This window comes from Neophocaena asiaeorientalis, unplaced genomic scaffold (genome assembly GCF_003031525.2).
Source record: "Neophocaena asiaeorientalis asiaeorientalis breed wild unplaced genomic scaffold, Neophocaena_asiaeorientalis_V1.1 scaffold5, whole genome shotgun sequence".
Classification (NCBI taxonomy): domain Eukaryota; kingdom Metazoa; phylum Chordata; class Mammalia; order Artiodactyla; family Phocoenidae; genus Neophocaena; species Neophocaena asiaeorientalis.
This window is the reverse complement of record NW_020174698.1, coordinates 8,381,480-8,403,328: the sequence shown is the minus strand read 5'-3', so window position 1 is coordinate 8,403,328 and position 21,849 is coordinate 8,381,480. Positions and strand designations below refer to the sequence as shown.

At 32.8% G+C, this 21,849-nt stretch overlaps 1 protein-coding gene across 2 annotated transcripts in view; it reads right to left on the bottom strand.

Moving 5' to 3' along the window:
* The window catches only part of PTPRK (protein tyrosine phosphatase receptor type K), a 564,516-nt gene that overhangs the window by 22,985 nt on the left and 519,682 nt on the right, over positions 1-21,849 (bottom strand). Inside the window, exons 14-18 of one of the 2 annotated variants that reach the window (XM_024759084.1) lie at positions 18,873-19,011; positions 10,588-10,748; positions 4,298-4,482; positions 2,502-2,589; positions 1,333-1,409 (exon numbers count right to left, since the gene is read on the bottom strand). In XM_024759084.1, coding sequence (XP_024614852.1) covers positions 1,333-1,409; positions 2,502-2,589; positions 4,298-4,482; positions 10,588-10,748; positions 18,873-19,011 — 650 coding nt within the window. The remainder of the gene's footprint in view (positions 1-1,332; positions 1,410-2,501; positions 2,590-4,297; positions 4,483-10,587; positions 10,749-18,872; positions 19,012-21,849) is intronic. The other variant, XM_024759085.1, reaches the window with a different exon arrangement.

Below are 21,849 nucleotides of genomic sequence, written 5' to 3'. Positions count from 1 at the left end.
AATATATAAATAATGACAATTCACAAAATAACAGTAAAACATGAGCTTAATAAATGTGATAAAAATTATTTCCTATTTATAGAAATTAGAAAAAGTTGGGTCCTCATTTTCATATCTTTTATATATCTAAAAATGTATCATATATGCTGCAATACTTGATATTTCTACCTTTTGCCTTACAATTAATGCATATTTAGAATTAATTAATTTCAGCACACCTAGGTTTGGATTATTTTTTTTAAAAAATAGCTTAAGTTTAATGAGTGCTTAATATGTGCTAGGCATTGTGCTAAATGCTCAACATGAATTACTTCATTTAATTCTCACAACAAAATGATGAGGTTAGTGGTATTATTATTACCCCCACTGTAAAGATGAGGAAACTGAGGCACAGAGAGATGAATCAACATTCTCACAATTTCCAGTGTGATTTTGAACCAGGAAGTATGAACAGAGCCTGTCCTTCTTATATGTAATGTAATATATTGCCTCCTTAATATTTTATTTTATTTGATAATTACTTTCCATTAAATAAAGAATTTACATGTAGATATGTTTGTAACCAAAACTGAACAGCAGAATGTATGATCAAAACAAACTTTCATTTGTATGATTCAATATATATGTGTGATACGTGTATTTTACAAATGCAGTTTAGTAATTATTTTGCCTAAGGATTTTCAATACTTTACAAACCAATACCACACACCACAAAATAGTCTCCCTACCCATTTTTAACATCAGAAGTCAAATGTAAGAAAGTAAAATTTCAGAGACACTAATACACATCATACTATCCAGCTTCTCACATGTTTGGGGAAGGGTAAGGAATAAAAACCAGAAACAGAAACCATCAACAAATAAAACTCGAGTACATAATAAATTGTCAAAAGCTAAAAATGGTCCTGTTTTTCTAAACATAGAAAAGGGAAAGAGGTAAAGTAGATCTTTACACATGTAAAGGAGTTACAAAAAAATGAACATAGGTACACCGTATGAGGCTAATTAGGGGAAGCATGCAGAGATAGCTAGTAGTGAGCATTAGTAGTAACTGTAATTGAGCAGTTAACATCAAATATTTATGATAGGGTGCTGTTATTTACATATAGTGGTACTTACATCCCTGTACAGCCAAATCTACAGCCCAAACCAAAGTCAGGTGTGAAAGAAAGCACAACAACGTCAGTAAGTACTAGGACGTAGAACAAGGAAAAGTGTACAGTTCGTTCTTTATTTTAAAAAGCTAGCAATCACTTTATAGGTAATAACAAGCAAAAAGATTTACATATATAAGCCAACAAGTTGGGCATACTGAAGGATAAAAATACTTACATCTATATAGTTGGCATTAATGTAATCTGAAGAAGGATCATCCTCAACAGGTTGCAAAATTACTCTGGAGTGATCATCTAAATTTTTTAAAGGATAAAATAAAAGCTATTAAGTGTTCCCCCTGTTCTGAGACAATGACCCTAGTAGAGACTTAAAATAATTCGGTGGTTAACAACTGATTATCCATAATATACTTTCAAAATTTCCTTGGATACCAGTCGTTTGAAGAAATGCAAGAACTTTAATGAGCTCATTACTTGTTATGATGATAATATTCTGTTAATAAAGCTTCAATGACTAGCATTTATAGTCAGGAAGCTTTTATGGGACATGATAATGTCTGATAAATTATCATTTGAGTCATAAATTTTTCTAAAGAACTGAACTTGCCTTAACTCCTAATTTTGCTTGTTAGGCATGATTCTATATGCGTGGGATCTTTTCTCCCCGTACTTTACAGAAAATGAGCCACAGAACTAGGGAGTGAATTTCGAACCCCTGCTCTCAACTTATTTTGTGAGAGTCAAGGTTAAATTCTGATGTATTCAAAAGACAGTGTAAAATAATTTAAATTGAGAATGAAGTGGTCTAAGTAAATCAGCAGTTAGTTACAAGCTAAGCTATCTGTTACTTTTCTTACTGCCCCTTTGGTTTCATATGATAATCAATTTATTTATCTCATGAATACACTGTAAAGACTTCATCAGGAGGAAGTCCCTTATGATAAGTAACATGGAACACCTGGGGTTCAGGCACTGGCTCCAAGAAAGGAAATATGGTATATGGAAAGAATAACACTCCCACCTTGAATATGTTTGGTGGAAGAGTTATAGCAATTTATCACTGAAAAAATCCTTCGTATTTGTTATTCTAATATTTTCAGCTGTTAATGACACCCCCATATATTTATGTACAAACATAAAATCAAGCGGCATGTTATCTCCACAGGGTGAAGAGTCTGAGTCAATTAATTAATGAGGATGATGACAATTTCTGAATCCCTGCCAATAGCCAATGCTGTTCTAATATTAAATAGATTATTTTATGAAAAGATGTGTCACCCTCTGGGATTTTTTTAAAGTTTAAAACCATATAAGGAGGAATTGCAAATTACTCTTTATCTTCTACACACAGTATTTACATTCACCAAGAATTGTAAGAGAACTTACATGCTATAATGTTTCCATATCGGTTTTTTGCTCTATTTTGATCTTTTTTAGCTACATCCCAAGATGCTGACTGTCCTTCAAAGAAGCTCTAGAAAAAAAAAAAACCAAAATTAACAAGCGCACTGAATTTAATTCCTTTTCTTGAATCAGGTCTGTTTGTTCTGAAGACCAAAATAGTAAAAGCCATCTTCTCTGGGAGGAAGGGAGTACTACAGCAGTAAACAAGTTCAATTTTCAGACCTCAAAGCTTGTTTGCTGGACTGCTACTTGCTCATCTTGGATTGGACTGAGTTCAAATTAAGGACAAGAAACAACTTTAGGGGGCAAAAAAGGACTTTGAAAGTATTTCAAATTTAAGATCACTATAACTTTGTGAGATGGAACTAGAGGAAGCATCAAAAACTTCAAAACTACTTTTAATGAGCAACTTTCAAAAGTATGCTTCCTTTAGCATTTCTAACAGGAAAAAGAAAACCTGTTTTCTCCCATAATTATTCACTAAATCGTGTGCAATACATCACATTTCAGTTTCTTTGAAGATCGTGGAAAGGACTGAGTCTCTACAAGAGACCATATGGAAATTAAAAAGAGCCACTATCTCCAAGAATCTTGGAACAGATGAAATTGTTGATTGGTTTAATTACCATATGCAGCAATTTAAAATATGGGTATAGATTTCTTTTTGCAGAAAAACTTAAACTTTGCTCAACACAGGAAATGGGGTCTTCAAAGAGTCAAAATTTGAAGCGAGGTACACAGGAATATACATGTAATGAACAACAACAACAAAAGACAAACAAAAAACACCCCAGCTCTGGCAGAATATTGTAATTCCTTGCACTATTTTGTTAACACAGCATAGTGTTTCCTGCATATATCTAAAATCAACATTCAAAATTCAAAAATAATTTTACTCATTCCTAAACTATGGTATAACAAGTAATCTTAAATTAAAGGTAATGTTTAGAAGGTTCCTTACATAGTTAGATGTATTTTAGGTGGTCTTTCAAAGTAAAGTACTGTTTGTTCTCTTTTACTTTACGTATATGTGTACAGTGGTGGAGGAACTTTCTTGTACACCCCAGACTGATATTTCTCAGTAATTGAAAAGTGTCCGAGGAACTGTTTCTTTTTTGCTATACTATGTTTATTGGGATGTTTAGTTTAAATCACTTCTTTTGTAGTATAATCTTGGTATTTTGGTTTGAGTAGCAAGGGGCAATAAGGATGAAAGAAGAATTTCCCATGTCCTTTTTTGGGCTTCTTTTTGTTGTCTGGATTTTCCGTGCTCTGCTTTTCTTCCCAGCCCCCCTCAACCTATAATCCCCAAAACAAAACTCAGAGTGACAAGTAGTACATTTAGGGCACAAAGCTAGATCTTATTTCTCAACAGAGGGTCAACAAGCAAAGAGGCAGAAAAGCATCCACTGCTTAGGTCTTTCAAATAGCAGAACCTGCAATGATACAATGGGACTCAAGGTATCTTGCTATGGATTTTTGAGCAGGGGAAATATAAAGTCTAACAAAGTGGTTTTTAAGTAACAGTCAAATAAATTATGGGATCCAATCTTTTATTATTCCTTAAAATGAATTTTGACCCAGATATATCCCCAGGAAGTACCCTTTTCTTTCACTCCATCTACCCCCCTCTCCTCATATGTACACTTGATTGTACATTTACAGAGAAAGGATTAGACAGTCTACAGAGTATTCCACTGCTTGCTATGTTAAAGCTGTTACATGGTGCTGGGTATCATGGTTAGAAATGAAATTCAATACAGTATTGAAACTTTCACCTCATATTCCTCTTTGAACCCGTAGCTGTCTGATGTCTTCATGAGATTAATGTGCTGCAGTAAGTCGGCTACCCTGATAGCTGGGTGCAGCTGTCCCGTCTGGTAAGGGGATTCTGTCCCCTCACACAGGTAGCGAGGTACATCTAGAAGACGACTGGATTCTGCTGTAGCACTGTGGTTCTCATCTGCCATTTTTCAGATTCCAGAAGATTAAAAAAAAGACAAAGTTACCTTATTTAATATATATCTATGCAAATAGGATTTTAAGATCTTATGATCTTTCTGATAGTAGGAAGAAGGGAAAGAAATATAGTATAGACCTAGGGCAGCACCCCTATAAAGACAAAGCCTTTTACTTCAGCTCAAGGTAGGAGGTCAGGGTATATTATGTGTCTATCAGTAAGACAACACATGCTGTGAGATGTAGAGAGAGACACCTGATCCACTTTTAAAAACTATAAGTGGGAGATTTTGCTGAGTTCTGACTTTTTCTTGTACCTGCAGTCAGAGCAGCATAGAGTAGGACCAGAAGATCAAGTTGCCAATTGGAGAGTGTTTTCATTGTTGATTAAATTGAACAAATTCTTTCCCACCCATATCCCAACCTCCCTCTAGGCAACCCATCCCCACAGGGCTGCTCTTCTTGCCCTGTGGCCGTACTATGCCCTTCCACCTCTGGCTTTTTACCACGATACACTCCCAGACTGGGAAACATGAACATTCTACAGAATCAGCCCCTGGGCCCACTACGTCTGCTAGCCAGGTTACATGTGCATTTATACTTGATCTCCATTCCCTTGGTTTATTATTATTGTTGTGTTTTTATTGCTGATACATTTTGACTTTTCTGGCTACTGTATAAAAGAAATGGGGGTATGTCTCTTGGGCAAAATATTTAGGTACTTCCTCTGGAATTCTTCCTCGGCCCATCGAGGCTGAGCTACAAAGCACCTGCTTTGTGTTCCCATGGCCTCCTGTTCTCCAACATTCATTTCACTTACAGTGTATTTTAATCATTTACTTACTGATCTATTTTCCTCACTAAACTCTCAATACTTAGCATGTAGAGACAAGAGTCATATTTTTCTCTTTATTCTTAGTGCCTGGTGCAAAGCAGTCACTCAATACATATTTCAATGACTCAGTTAGTTAAAAATCCATTAAATCCCTCACGACCCACATTTAAGTATAGGCCCCATCTCAACTGTGTTGTTAGCTTAAAATGAAAAGAAACTCTTAAGTCTCTGTCATAAGAAGGAAGAAAAGAACAAGAACATTTTACCTCTGAAAAATAAATATTATTTTAATGACCACAGTACTAATCATTACAACGAGAAGAAGCATGCTTATAGCTATCACATTTAAACTTACCATGTTAAAAACAAAAACAAATGTTTTAAGGGGTGTTACTTTAGAAAACATTACACTGCCATACTCATTAACAGAGGAGAAAATACACTCTTAGGGGAACTTTTGTTTTAATGATAATGCATACTGTAGAGAACGATATTTAGTTAACAGTTAAACATATTTCAAGTGCTGGTACATTTGCCTGTTCTATCACCAACTCTACAAATAGGATATGGCAAAAAATGAATTGTTGTCCCCATGATAAACATTTTTTCTTCCTGGAGAAGGAAAAAAAAAAAAAGAACCCCACAATCAGATTTGTATGCTTCTATAATTTAGCTTGATTGCATTTACTTTACTTCTCTTATTAGGATGAATGCATTTTTTCTTTTTGAATTTACTTCTAAAACTCTACATTGAACTAAAAAAACAAAACTCTGCTGGATTCTGTTTGACCTAAAAACACCCAAATGAATTAATGCTCTTTACTCTGGTTTCCCACCCCTCTACACACAAACATTTGCTAGCAAACATGATTTATGAGAGTTTCCTGTTTTTTCTATGAGACAACACTCAATTGATCTGTCTTTGCTAAAATATTGTAATCAATACACTGACATAAAGAATATATACATCTCCCCAGTAAAATTAAATTCAGAAGCCACCGATTTGGGCACTACCACAGAATATAAAGCTTAGGATGAGAAGTAAAGAGAATAATGTCAGGGAGGCAAAACGCAATGACCCAAGCTGGAATAAGGTAGTCAGTGCTCTGTGAAGCAGCCCCAGAGCACACGTTGTACCTGCTGGAGCAGTGGAATATTTACATTTGTAAAAGGCTCAGTGAGAAAACCAGAATTCACCCATATTCCAAATCTTACATGATTATCAACATGAAGTAGACAGTGCCTTTGGTTTTGCATTAAGCTTTAATACATTAGTACAATGAGCAGTATTTTTTAAAATAATCACACATGAATTATTAATCTCTATACATTTCTACCTCATTAAATTACCTAATAATGTGACTAGAAGTAAGAGTACATGTACTAATCATTATCCTTATCACACATTTAAGAATAACTTCAAATATTTCCTTGATGGAAAGGTTTCCTAGAGTTCTTTGCAATACACTTACCAGTTATAGGGACTTTAACCCAATGAAGCAGTAGAACACAAAAAACAAAAATATGAATCAATACAAAAATTTCTAACTTCTTTTTAAATCAGTAAGCAGATATTAATATCAAGCAATATTTGAAGTGACTTCAAAAATTGCTTTATAAATACAAAATCAGCTGGATGCAAAACAAATGTAAACACAGTGATTCTAAGAATGATGAAAAAATGCAACAAATCATTTCTAAATCTGGTATGATTAAAGAGCTTTTTAGCTTTTAAGAAGAAACATAAAAAAAAATCAGCTTGACCTTCAAAGTGAAATAAAATGCACAATGACTGTTTAAATGAACAGATTTTATAATTCTATTGTGTTAACTCTAGCCTTCCTTAAACAAAAATATCCTCTTTCATGGGGAAAATTGTTACAATAGTCTTTTAAACTTTATACATTATCTCCTTTTCTCTTCACTAAGCTCTGAGGAAAAGGTATGGTAAGAAATATTATATTATTTTACAGATGGAGAAGCAAAGACAAAGGTATTTTCATGAGTTCATACTGTGAGTCCACAAGAGGACTGAGACTTAGACCCAATTCTACATGTCCTTGAATATTACTGTAATGAAATTTTAACAGTGAGGTAACTATCTTTTTCTTTGAGTTTTTAATAACTTAATTGAATTTAACTTATTAGTTTGATGCTGACAGCATTCTACAGCTCTCAACAGAAGATGACATTTTCAGAGGCATTTGATGCCTCCCAAAGATCATGATTCCTGGCTCCTTCCTACATGATCAGACCATCCCTTGGGGCAAATTCCCCAGCTCACTTCCCTGCCATTTACTGGTGTGGACATCAAAGGGAGAGTGCAATCAGAGACAGATTCTTTTAGAATATATCTTTATATTATAAAATTATAATTTTTAATAATTCTTTTAGTGAAAAAGAGGTATATTTTGCTTAACTGAGTTAGTTGTATTGTTCCAACATATTTTTAAAATATAATTAAACATTGAATACATGGATAATAAAAACATGCATAAGCTAATGTTTTGTGTTCAAAGAAATTTAAATATAAAACATGAGAACTGGGAACTTTTAAGATACACTTATCTGGCAATTTTTACATTTCTCTGGTTGAAGCTTAAATATTAGAAGCAGGGGGGTCAAACTGATAAGACAACTTGCGAACATATGAGCAAGCTGGTCATGAATCATTGGTGTATAATTAGTCAAGGAATAGAGTACAAATTGAAATGAAACTCATTCTATTCTTAAATATACAGTTGGATTAAACATTATTTTAATTTTAGAGCTGAAAAGGTCTTATTCATCACTAGCAATATCAGTTGTCTTGGATGTTATATAGTGGGAAATCTTGGCTTATTCTAAATTTTTTGAAAGATAATGCTTACGTAAGATGCACATAGAATGCGAAACTCCATATCAATATTGTAGCAACTTTACCTGCATTTATATATCCTTAACAAAGACAAAAACTAAAGCAAATGCACACATTCCTAATGTTTACTTGGAAATGTGTTCTTTAGTTGCTATAAAATTAGGAGGATCTAGAAAAGCCCTTTAAATCCGGTAGATTTTTATATATAAACTAATTATTCAGGTAGCACTGGCCCCTGAAATGTGTGCATTTGGGTTCATTCTACTTACTTGCATGTATAAACATTAGGTATATATTGGGGCCCCTTGTACTTTCACTCCAAATCTAACAGAACCAAGAATGAAAGAATATGTTGTTTTTAAAAAAGCATACCTTACTAATTCGAAATGCACTAGATCTAATTGTGTTGACCACAGCTGCTCTCTTTGATAAAACCAGGACTATATTTTCGAAATCGAACTGCTTCCTGTGCTGTAAATAATTACTGTGTGGACAAAGCTATAACCCATGCAAGGAAGGGTGATCCATGCAAAAAAAGATGACAAAGAATTAGGGCCTCACCTAACACAGCAGTCGGCACAAGTGGATCATTGGGCACTGTGGGAAAACAAAGCTCATGAAGGAACATATTGCCCTAAAGTTGTATTTTATGCTCTTTTTTTCCTTTAAAATAGATTTATCATTTCTTAAGAAATATATCTATTAAACTTTCTTTGATTACTATAACCTGCAAAGGTAAAATTCTCTTTTTCAAAGCTTGGGTTATTTCAAAATACCAGGAAAGGTGCATCTATAATTATATTTCAGTAGTCAGTTCAATTTTAAAAGCCAAGAAGATTCAGCATGACATTATAAAGATTATAAAATTAGGGGGGAAAAACATGTATTTTAGATTTATCAAGTGTGAGGTACTTAGAGAAGTAATTATCTTATATTCATTCCAAATAAACATTTTTAGTTAACTTTGGGAAATAGATTTAATCCTTTCTCCAAGTTCATAAGTGTACATTTATAGTTATACTGCTAAATTCAAGCCTCCTAATAAGGTACACAGTCAGTAGATAGAAAAGCTTTGGAAACAAAAATCCTTTCAAATCCTTAACTGATTAATTTTTAAAGCAAGTGGTTAGAGAGATGATACATCTATATTTTTAACAAAACTTACTTTCAACAATAATAAGATTTTATGTTTTTCTCTATCATTTATCTTATAGTGAAATGAAAATAAAATAGATCAGAAAAGCTCTATCATTATTAAAACTAAATCCAAAATGACTCATTACAACATTTCTAACTAATAATTTGGTGTAGATATATATCAGGGAAAATGATGGCCAATAATTACTAAAAGTTTTCACCAAGCTGAACATTTCAGAAAAAAACCCCTTTCTGAAAAGCCATAAATGCATACAACCTACAAATACTTTATTGTCTCAATCTTACCATTCCGTATGTTTATAATCTGTACAGAAAATAATACTTCTATTGTTTACTTCTTTCCTTATACATGTGTTTCCCAAACTGAGGTAAACATACCTCTGGGATCTGTGACAAAATGCCTCTGTGTACACAAGGCCAAGGATAAACAAAATTTGCCTTCTTCAAATACCAATTTTACTTGGGGATTTGAAGAGACAGGTAATTTAACTTAAAGTAACAAAATAAAAACAGTGCTATAGAACAAGATATAAAAATCATAGAAAATTTGAAGATAATAATATTGATTGTGAAGCAGTAAACTACTTCAGAGGAAATATTTTAAAAGACAGTATTTTAAAAGATCTGCCTTCATAGATCAACATGAGGAATCCTTAACACGGATGGGTGAATGGATGGATTTCACCGTTCCCTGCCAATCCCTCAATTCAAGTAAACTTTTGGACTTCACACCAGATACTTAAGAGTATGTAGATTCCTCTTTCCCCTGGTTAACTTTTTATTACTGAAATTCTCCAGGAGTCTATAGAATAATTAAATAGAATAACTTTCCCATGCCAATAACTCCCAGAAAGAATTATGATATTTCTTATCTCAAAAGGAACTTTATCTTACACAAAGGAAGACTCAAATGGCAAAACAATTATAAATAAATTCTGACATGAACTAATTTTATGTAGGCAATCAAGTATATTTTAACCTAAAGCAATAACATAAGATTTGGTGAGTGGTATATGGATATGTCTTATAACACAGTAATAAAATTCATACAGTTTGAAGTTAAACTAAATCCAATATCAAGACTGAAAATAAGCCTTCTGATAAACTCCATAATATTCTATATCACTTCTTCTCTTTCCAGCTATTTTTCCCATCTCTCTTTCTTATTTCCCCTCACTATTCAAAAGGTAATGTGTTGAATTCAGAGAGACATTAAAGAACTTTAAAAATCTTTGATTAAAATTTTGATGAAAACTTACATCTTGGACTAAAATTATGTTGGTCCATGAAGGTGATGGAAAGAGGGTCTTCTGCATGCAGAGTGCTCTGATCAGCATAACTTCGATCCATAGCATTCACCATGTGTGTCATCTCCTGCCGGGTGTTCCCCAGAGCATCTTTGCGTTTTTTAGCAAGCTTGCTGCCAAGACAAATACCAAAGGGAAACCTTAGCGTGAGGCTTGAAGGAGAGTTGACACCAGCAGTAAATAGTTCAGGGAAGCCCGAGGATAAGAATACAGATTTGGTTTAGAAACTCTAAAAACATGTCATAATTTCAGGAATTAAGTTTGACATCCAAACGATATTTGTTGATTGCTATAAAATTGTTTTGTCATATGGATATTTCATCATTCAAGCTGTCAACCCAAATGTCTCATCACTTCTTGTATTTTATCATTAAAATATATTATCATAGAGCATGACTATACTTTATTAGAACAGTAAGTAAATACTTCCTTAGTAGAGTTGCTCAAGGAAAACTTAAGCTAATGCTAAATTTTGGTTTTCCTCCTGGGAGATTAACACGCTTGAGCAACTTTTAGAAGTTCTTCTGGGGGAAGAACATGACTACTTTTTCAAGTATATTTTACTATAGTCATCCAACTAAAATAGATAAAGAAATCCCATTCTTCACTCTTTGTTCTATTGTTCAGTAAAAATGCAACATGTAGAATTAACATAGGTAGCAATATATTTATAACATTAATCCAAACCTAACCCAGAAACTTGTAGAATCAACCGCAGCTAGATATAATGCAAATACTCAGGAATATATGGGAAAATTATATACTTTATAAGGAAAGTACTTTAAGAAAAGTTTGGAAAATGCTATGCAGAGGTATTATGCAAATGATCATAATACTGGATGACAAACATGGTCAAATCCTAAAAATGTGTTTCAGAACCCCATGGCAGAGTACCAACTACAGAATGGCCTTACGAATGCAGCAAGGCAAATGACACAGGGGATTTGGAAATTAGCAGAGTTAGACTTTTGGGCTACTCAAACACTGGTATCTTTATCTTACATAACACGGATGTGAAATACATTCTGGTTCTTTGTGAATGTTACACATGAAACATGCAATTAAAAACCTATTACAGGCACATAAAACATTTATCTCACATTAATAAGGTACTCTAAAAAGAAATAAAGAGACTCTAAATGCCTGTAGTGGCCAGATTATGTTTCTAAGTTTATGGCAGCAGCTTATAGTGCTTTGGAAGTATTTTTTAGTTGTTTTAAGAGTAACATTTCTCAGCTGGATTATTAGCTAGGATAAATTCTTCTGATTCTCATGAGTATCCGTACTAGAGTAAATATACTACAAATACCTAAAAAAAAAAAAAAAACTCAGTATTTATGTTTATGTCCAAAGGCTTTTCCTTTAGAAAATTAATCTGATGATTTGAGAGCTACTCATGTGTATTAAAAAAAAAAAAAAAACTCAGTAGTTGTGTTTATGTCCAAAGGCTTTTCCTTTAGAAAATTAATCTGATGATTTGAGAGCTACTCATGTGTAAGATATTTTTCTTTGAGAATTATAGTACTTGGCTTCAGGTGTACATACCCAACAATACCCAATATACTGACATAGCAGATCTGATACCTAAGTAAGATAGTCATAAACTAGGCTTTAGGGATGGAAATGGCATTAACTTTTTTAGAAATAATAATGATAAGTATTAGCAATAAGAAAACAATGACAAAACTGTAACAAGAACTACCATCACCATCACGACCACTACACCGTCACAACCACTGTCACCACCACCGTCACTACCACTACACCATCACAATCACTGTCACCACCACCGTCACTTAGTAGCAATATTTGCTCTATTCACTGAAAGATCTCTTGTCTCTTTTTTCTAGGTTAGGAGGTGAAAACCCTGTAAAACCCTTACAGGTTTCACACAGGGAATATAAATAGTGCTGCTGCCAGTGATGAGACACCACGTAGGAGGGTGGGGACTGCAGAGAACTGGAGAGCAGTTTAGGGGGCAACTTGCCTAAGTGAATATTGGCATTTGAACCCAGAGCTGAGTTTCTCATTTTAAAATTATTTTTAAAGAGAAGTCATGACTCTGAATATTTATGTTAAATTTCCTTATTCTTTAAAGTGGTTCTATTTTTTGAAAGAGTGTGTGGGGCAAATTACACATCAGCAGGTCATATGTTAGTCTATAGGCTTCACTTTCCAAACTTACCTCTAGGACATTTCCAAACTTACCTATAGGATATTTGTTCTTTGACCTACAATGTTTATCTACCTCTAGTATCTGGTTAACTTCCATTCTGTCTTGCGTCATCAGGGAGACTTCTCTGACTGAACCCAATACAACCTGTCTCAGGTTAGGTTTGCCTGGTAGGTATTTTTATAGCAACATGTTTTCTGCCTATAATAACACTCACCACATTATTATTGTGAGTATCCTTTTAATTGTTTTCCCCACTGTATGTTCCATGAAGGGAAGGACCATCTGTATATCCCTAGCACTTAGAGCAGTGTCTGGCATATAGCAAACACTCAATAAATACTTGTTGAATAGATGAATTAGGTCTGGTATATGCTTGGCGCTTGTCATTTGTTAACTCAATTAATTCTCAGATCAATGAACTGAAAAAGCCATGAGAATTCTAATTGTATAGATGAGCTCACTCAGGCTCAGACAAGTTAAATAACTTGCCCAAGGTTATTAATCTAATAAGCAGTAAAGAATGACCTGGTTCCAAGGCCTAAGCCCTTATACTATATCCAGTTACTCACTTTTTTTTTAAATTGCCACATTACCAAGCGTACTGTAATATGAAGCATCCATTGCTCTAGGAGTTAAACATTAGTTGTTATAAATTTGAGAATAATATGAATGTAGCACAAATGTTTTGCCATTTTAAAGTTAAAAAAATAGTTTAAGAAATAACTTCCAATCTTTGTTTCTTGGATAAGAAGAAAGGATGAATTCATTCCTCAAAAAATTTGAGAGATTGAAGTGGATAAAAATAAGACAACTTGAAATTTGGATTAAAAATAATGTAAAAAATTTGAAGATAGATAGTTCAAGGCAAGTGGAAAAGATGTTTAAATTTTGAGGCTTTACTTTAAAACATAAAAATTTAAACATATTTTATGATTGAGGAAAAATAAGAAGAATGAACTTGTCAAATGTATGACAGGTAAAAGTTTTCATGGCACTGAAGGACTTTTCAGATTCACAAACCTTTGTTAATCGACAAATTATGGGTGAATATATATAACCTTTGTTAATATCTGCCAACTGTACACTATCACCTTGGTTCTTATACCTTAATCCTCACAACAACCCTGTGAGGTAGGCTTTAATTCAGGTTATTACAAAAGAAATAAAAATCAGCATTAGAGTTAAGTGTTTTGATCAAGAACTGACAGTTTACTATGATGATGCCAATGAATTTTAGTTCAAAGATCACACCTGGTTTTCTTTTAAGTTTTACTCTATTTTATTTCTAGTTTTATTTTAAAAATGTCTAATTCATAGTAGCTTCACTACATCTATTTAAGCAGCTTTTAAAAATATGTCTGTGGCATTTTTTTCTAATTATGATTGATAATGCCAGTAACCCTAAGTATTACAATGACAGTATCAAAACCTACTACGTAGTCTAGAATATAGAAATGCTACCTATCAACTAGAAAGGCAATCTCATTCTAACATTATAGATAAATGGATGGCTAATGGTAAGCTTATTGATGTTCTCATAATTAAACATTTATTGATTCCTGCATGTTTGATGCTTTGTCTCTCTCTGAACAACCAGCATATATAATGTACACTTCAGGACAGTTAAGCTAATCATTTTGCAACTCCTTGAGTTTGACAGATGTGCAAATGACTTTCATTATCAAAACAGCCAACAGCATAAACTTCTGCAGGTGGATATATGGGTGGGCTATAAAGAGGAAAAGTGCTCCATCATTGTATGAAATGGTACATTTAATTACCTTTGGCTTCATCAAACATGATTTAACAAGGATATTATAATTCATCAAAATAAGCTAGGAGTACTGCTAGTTTACACCTGCTTATTTTAGCAGATTTTAAGAAACCAAATGTTTATAATATTTAAAATGTTGGCACAATTCCATTATATTCATTGAGACTCTTACCAAAATTTTTAGTAAAGCTAGCTTAAATTTACCTAGTGAAATACTATTGTGGGATATATGCCCCAAAAGTACTTAATCACGATCCTTAAGTCTCAAAATTTTGTGGATCAAATACTGATCAAGCAAAGACCAAGAAAACTTTGTTGTATCATTCCTTTGGACTGGATGAATACCCTGGAATTTAAGGTAATAAACTGAAAATGATTAGTGAAATAGAGTGGACAATACTCGCCTTCGTCATCCAAAGTAGCATTTCATACCTAAGCATAGGAAGAGCTAAAACTTTGGAGGACAAAAGGAGATATGTGACACCTAGGTGTGTTTTGTGTAGGTTGACAGGTTTTCTTTTTCTTTTTTTGGTCTTGGTTTTACAAAATCATTTCCTATTTAAGTCAAAATAAACAAACTCAGAATTTCTTCTCTAAAAAGAATTTTTTATTTCTTTGTCACTGCAACATTATGCTTTTAGCAGCCCAAAAGGTGTTCTGAAGTTATAACCCATCCTGGATTCCTGGAAATGTGGAGAGAGATGTTATCACAGTAAGACCTGACCTGATTCACATTCTGTGAAGGTATTTTGAATGTTCTTCTATGAATACATCATTTGGCTCATTTTGTCAAACATAAGTGTTATGTAAAGATAGGTATTAGTGAATTACAAACCCTATCTCTACTTTACCAGATAGTGAGACATCACATTGATAAGGTACAGGTTTGACTTAAGTAAATAAATGATGCTTTAGGCTGTAGACTATGGCTACTTATGGAAAATTGTAAATAAAAATTAAAAGTAGCTGAACATACAGAAATACAATATCCCTTTTTAAAAAGATTAACAAAATAGGTTAATAGGTAAAATTTATAGTTTTAGAGTCCAGGAAAACATATTTTTTGAAATGTCACCAAAATTGCAAACATTCTGTTTTTTGGTTTGGGTTTTATTTATTCATTTTTTTGAAAAGGGATACTGCATCTTTAACACATGTAAAGTCATATATCACCCATTTTCTACTTACAGGTAGTAGGAGTAAGAATAGTAGCTCCTCCTGGCAAGCAAATCACAGACAGTGGAAAAAGAGAAGCAATGGTGAATGAAAAGCGTGACTCTGTCACATTCAATAAAGCAGAAAAATGTGCGTTAAAAAATAAAATAAAATAAAATAAAATTCATGTTTTTTTGGTTTGTATTTCAGTTTGCTCATGCATTGGTTAGATATCTTTTGCCATGCAATTAAACAGATACGCAATAGAAAATAAAATATAAAATACATAATTTGGAAAAAATAACATGCTGACTTTTTTATAGCCAAAAAAATTGAAAAATTAAATGGATTGTGTATTTTCAACATGCAGTTAAGCGTAATATCATCCAATACCATCTAAATGTCATGACAGATGGAACAGCTGTGTATAGAACTTCTACACTAAATTGACTATTTTTTTTAGATACAAAACATAAAGATCTATTAGGTTAATACAGAATATATGCAGAATGACACCTAAGTTTCTATAAATAAGTCATTATATCTTATTAATACACAGGTACATACATATATTATGTGAATATACATATGCACCATACACTATATACGCACAAAGATATTTCTACAGTAGATGTATGTGACCATGATATCACACACAAACATTTACTGTACTGAAGCATAATTTCAAATTTATGTTTGGAATTATTAATGTATTCATGCTGCAAATTTAAAATAATACATAACCAATGAAAAAATGGCATACATTTGGAAATAATTCAACAGTGATTAAATTAAAATGACATTGCGTTTTGAAAGATGCAATATCCCTTTTCTTAGCCTAAAAACTTACTTTATATATACCCTTAGCTGTAGAATTTTACTAAATTAAATTCCAAACCATTTCTTTACACAACAACCAAAAACACACAGATTTTTTTTTTTCAACATGAGAAATATACCTACATATACTATTCCCAGTGAGGGATAAAGTCTTGAGAAACTTAACAATTTCCCACAAAAATAAAGATCCTAAGGGGCTAAAATAATTTGCTTTTCCATTATTTTTATTATAAATTTGTGTATTAGTATATAATGTAGGGAAACTACATTATATACTAAAATTGTTAACTTTGATACTAACCAATACTGTTATGTGTCTATGCTTTTGTGTATGTATAATAAACATATTTGTGATTGTCATACACGATATATGTGTGACACACTACATACAACTAAAAGTCATTACAAAGTTTCTTAGGTAAGTAAGGGATTCTTAGTTATATTACACACTAGAAGGTAATATATCTAAACATGTAACTTCATCTATCTATAAAATTGCAACTTCTCTAGTCCTAGAGGTAGTGATGAGGAAGAGAAACAAAAGCCCTAGCATACTTTCTAGTAGAAGACAATCAATTAAAGCATAATTATGAAAACTCAAACATTAAACATTTTAATAGAAAGGCTCATTTATCCAACCATTTAAAATATGAACCAGAAAAAGAATTTGATGCATTAGGCAATTTTAGAGAGCTGTCAGAGCATTTTACCCACACAAAAAGAATCATGCTTAGAGATTGTTTTGGTGTACTTTAGAAAATTTATGTTTCAATTTTTTGGTTATTTTTAAAACAGATGGCCACAGATAAGAAAGGCTACAATAATAAGTGTTTTCAAATAATTAACCAATAAAATCAGTAAGTTTAACCCAATTCTAACTGAGTGAAGACATAACCAGAGGCCATTTTTATGTTTTCATATCCAATCTGAAGTGGCTGAGATAATTTTAACTCTAAAGCAAAGTTTAATTAACTCTCTAAACTGTTTAGTTTAACTCTCCAAATATAAATTTAAGCTAAATAGAAACATAAGATCTGAAAGTTATATTCAAAGATTTTATTGATCTTGATTGGCAAATTTGTGTTAGTAAAATACTTAAATCTTCCTGTCTCAAATATGATGTATTTTCCAACCACAGAGGTAGACAACAGCAAAAAGAGAAAGCACTATTGGGGAAAGCACGTATGTAGCTAATTTAACACAAAACACTACGATGCATACCTAATGTTTCTAATGCAGATGTGTCTTCTCCAACATATATATCTCCAGGGGATAATTGTAAAGAGGCAATACATTAAAATAAACTCTCATGGAATCATTAAACATGTAGTATGAGTCTTATCTATATTATTAATGATTTATTTTGAGTACAAAATAACAATCAAAATAGTACATTATATGATTTAATATAATGTAAGCAACATCTTTTATTATATTCAATATAATTAATGAATGACAAACACTTCTATACACCAAGGTATTTTAGGACTATACTCTGTAAAGATTTGTTTTTAAATCCTTCCAAATTTTAATATTATTTAAAACATACAATTGGAAAGATTGGAGGGTTGTATTAATTTCTAAAACAATGCCTTACAGATAATGACACTTTATGGAATAGGAAAAAGTTCAAGTTATAAAAACTGTCTTCTTTGAAATGTTTTCTGGTAGAAGTATACCTTAATCTCCCAAATAGAATTCAATTTAAATTCCTGTAGGTCTTAATATCTTCATATAATTCCAGAAGATGGCGATATTGGTTGATATAGTATAAAAGACTAATGCTCAATTTTAAAAAAATTGACTCTTCATATTAAAGTGCTGAAATATTTAGTCAGTGAATATTAATATACAATTTTGTAAAATAATGCCCATATTCTTCTTATCTTATTTGTAGCCAACATTTAGAAAAACAGAGTAAGAGTACAAAATAATTCATAGACCATAACCCAAATATCATAATAAACTCTTATTTTGCCATTCGCAATACATGATGCTTCAAAACATAAGATATGTTAATAACTCAAGCGTTTGAGGAATTTAAATTCATACATTAATTTCAAGGTTAAATTGACAAAAAGTTTATTTTATATCCAAAATTAAACTGCAAATAACCAATAAGAATTTATTTACAAAGCTTAAGAAACAGACCCAGATGCTGGCAACATCATTAAAATTCAATTCTTGTTGTGTGTTCTAATTTAAAAGCACTCAGGGAAACAAAAAAGTGCTTCAAAACTAGTGACAGTGACATATGGTAAGTGGGTGGGACAGAACAAAATCAGGTCTTACCTCTTTTTTACAATTAATATGACAACTAGGAGCAGAAGGACGAACACCAAAATCCCAGCACTAATTCCTGCTATTTTCACCACTCTGTCTGTCTGCTTGGCTGGGTCTGGAATCACTTCTGGTTCTTCTGTTGCTGCTGCTAAATGAATCAAAAATATAAGTTACTGAAAGCAGCTAATTATCACAGAAAGGAAAATTATTCCCAGCTAAAGCTTACCACAAAAAGACAACTTATTTTATTTGAATAAAGATAATCTGAAAATATAAATACGGTAGCATGCTAAACTCCAGCATGAGAGACTTATGGTAAAGAGAAACTTTTTTTTTTTTAACATCTTTATTGGGGTATAATTGCTTTACAATGGTGTGTTAGTTTCTGCTTTATAACAAAGTGAATCAGCTATACATATACATATGTTCCCATATGTCTTCCCTCTTGCGTCTCCCTCCCTCCCACTCTCCCCATCCCACCCCTCCAGGCTGTCACAAAGCCCCGAGCTAATATCCCTGTGCCTTGCGGCTGCTTCCCCCTAGCTATCAACCTTACTACGTTTGTTAGTGTGTATATGTCCATGACTCTCTCTCGCCCTGTCAAAACTCACCCTTCCCCCTCCCCATATCCTCAAGTCCGTTCTCCAGTAGGTCTGCGTCTTTATTCCTGTCTTACCCCTAGGTTCTTCATGACATTTTTTTCCCTTAAATTCCATATATATGTGTTAGCATACGGTATTTGTCTTTTTCTTTCTGACTTAAGAGAAACTTTTGAAGAGAGATTTTGTTAACATAAAAAAATAAAAACTTAGAAATAGCTATCAAAGGGAACTATTTTTCTCCAAGTATCCTTAAAAGTAAGAACAGAGGAGTTTTAGCAAATAGTACAGTGGAAAGAGACAGGGTCAAATTTAGAGATTCATTCTTTATCACTTCATTCAATAATCCTTCTCCACTAAAATGCAAGGTGTTGTGCTTGGGCCTTTAAAGCAGTGTCAACGGCATTTGTCTGGGACACAAAGGGTTAGGTTAAATAAATGCCTAGTCTAAGTGCTGGAGGTGTGAGTTTATGATATGGTAAAAAAGATTTGAAATAAACAGTTTGGAGGAAGACAAGAATAAGCAAAGGAAAACAGATTCATTAAGGAATATTTCACATTCTCTTAACAAATAAAAGCCAGGTAATAAACTTGGGAAACAGAACTCTGAGAAGATGAATTTTTTTTTTTTTAATTCTTTATAATCGCTTCACTTTCTTTCTTTCTCAAAGCCACCACCATCCTCCACATACATACACAATTAATATTATAAATCCTACTCAATTTACAATCTCCAGTAACCCTTGGAAGACATCTTCCTTTACCTCATTTGCCTTGAAAACTGGCAAGGAAAGCATTATTATCTACATTTTACAGATTAAAAAACCTGAGGCTTAGAGATATAGGACAGATTAGAAATTGCTCAAGAACAGAGACAAAAATCTAACATATCTTCTATCTTCTAAAGCAGCATATCTCAGTGTTTCCAGATCCACGGCCCCTCTTGCTAAGAATCTGTGTGACGGAGGACAGGTGATTCTTAGAATTGGGCACATTTGGGAAACTCTTAAAGCAGCCATCAGTGTCAAGAGATGATGGCTGAATGAACAAACAAAAGGATCCCTAAATCCAACCTCAGACCTTCCTAATGGATAATTCCCTTTTAAAATTACCCATTTTTCTACATTCCAATCCTTTCTTCTTTAGCTTCTCTCTCTTGGTTTCTTTACCCCCAAACCTCTGCTTTCACCTCCAGTTCTGCACATTTAAATATCCACTTCAGTTTTCCAACCAGCCACAGTTTCCTCCCAAAGGGGATGGACACAAGGTCGTTAACTTTTAATTTTTCCAAGTAGGAAATTAAAAAGAACTAATATATCTAATATCAGTGTCATTTCATAAAATGGTGCTTTAAAGGTAAACCAGTAGGAAACATAGTTTGAAGAAAAGTGTTAGAGAGAACACAGTTAACTTTGGAAAATAATTCACTATAACTGTCTTAATGTATCTATTTCAATTGGATAGGATAAAATCCCCATGGACCAGTATTTGGTACCCACTATTCTCAAGAAAGAAAAACAAGCCTTCAGTTTGTTTCTTCTGGTAAGGAAGGGAGTTTTCCTTTCTGACTTGACACTTTCCATTATATCCAGGCTTCAGGGAATTTCTATTCTCAAATAGAGGTAGTTCAATGTTTACCACATTTCAAACTACATATTATGTTTCAATTCATCAAAACATGCATTAAATATAATGGAGATCTCTTCTTTCCCAAGAGCAACTTTAGAAATACATACGTATATCAGTGTGTGTGTATGTATAAATGTATGTGTGTATTTATGTATGTATACATATATATTCAATAAAAACAGGGGGAGTATATTTCAAAGTTGGATAAAAAGCTAAAAAGAATATATTTATTGTTTGTAATTCTCAAATTGGATTGGTTTGACACAGTTACTGCTTGAAATAGGGAGACAATGTTTGCTGTAGAAATCTCTTGAAAAAACTTCAGGGCATGCAACGAATCATTATTCACTATTTAAAGCTTATACAGACATTTAATAAAAATGCTGTTAGTAATAGTAATAATAAGTCATAGCTAAAGACTTTGAGGAGGATTCACAATCAGGGGAAAACAACCACCAAATCATATGTTCCTGGAGAATTTGATTAGCCTTCAATGCTCAAGATTTATAATGATTTGAAGCATTGACGAACAACTCTTTTGCACCAGAGTTGTAATCATGACAAACAAGCAATCTTACCCAACTCAAATGAAAGTTTGAAAGCTCATAAGTTTCTGTGCTACATGTGGCTTTCAAAGGGTAATGATAATGATCCTTTTGTGATTTTCTGACTTAACTCACAGAATTAAACTTTCTGAAAGTCTTTGTAAGATTATTTCTTGTTCAGTGAGGTAAAAAAATATATACATATATATATAT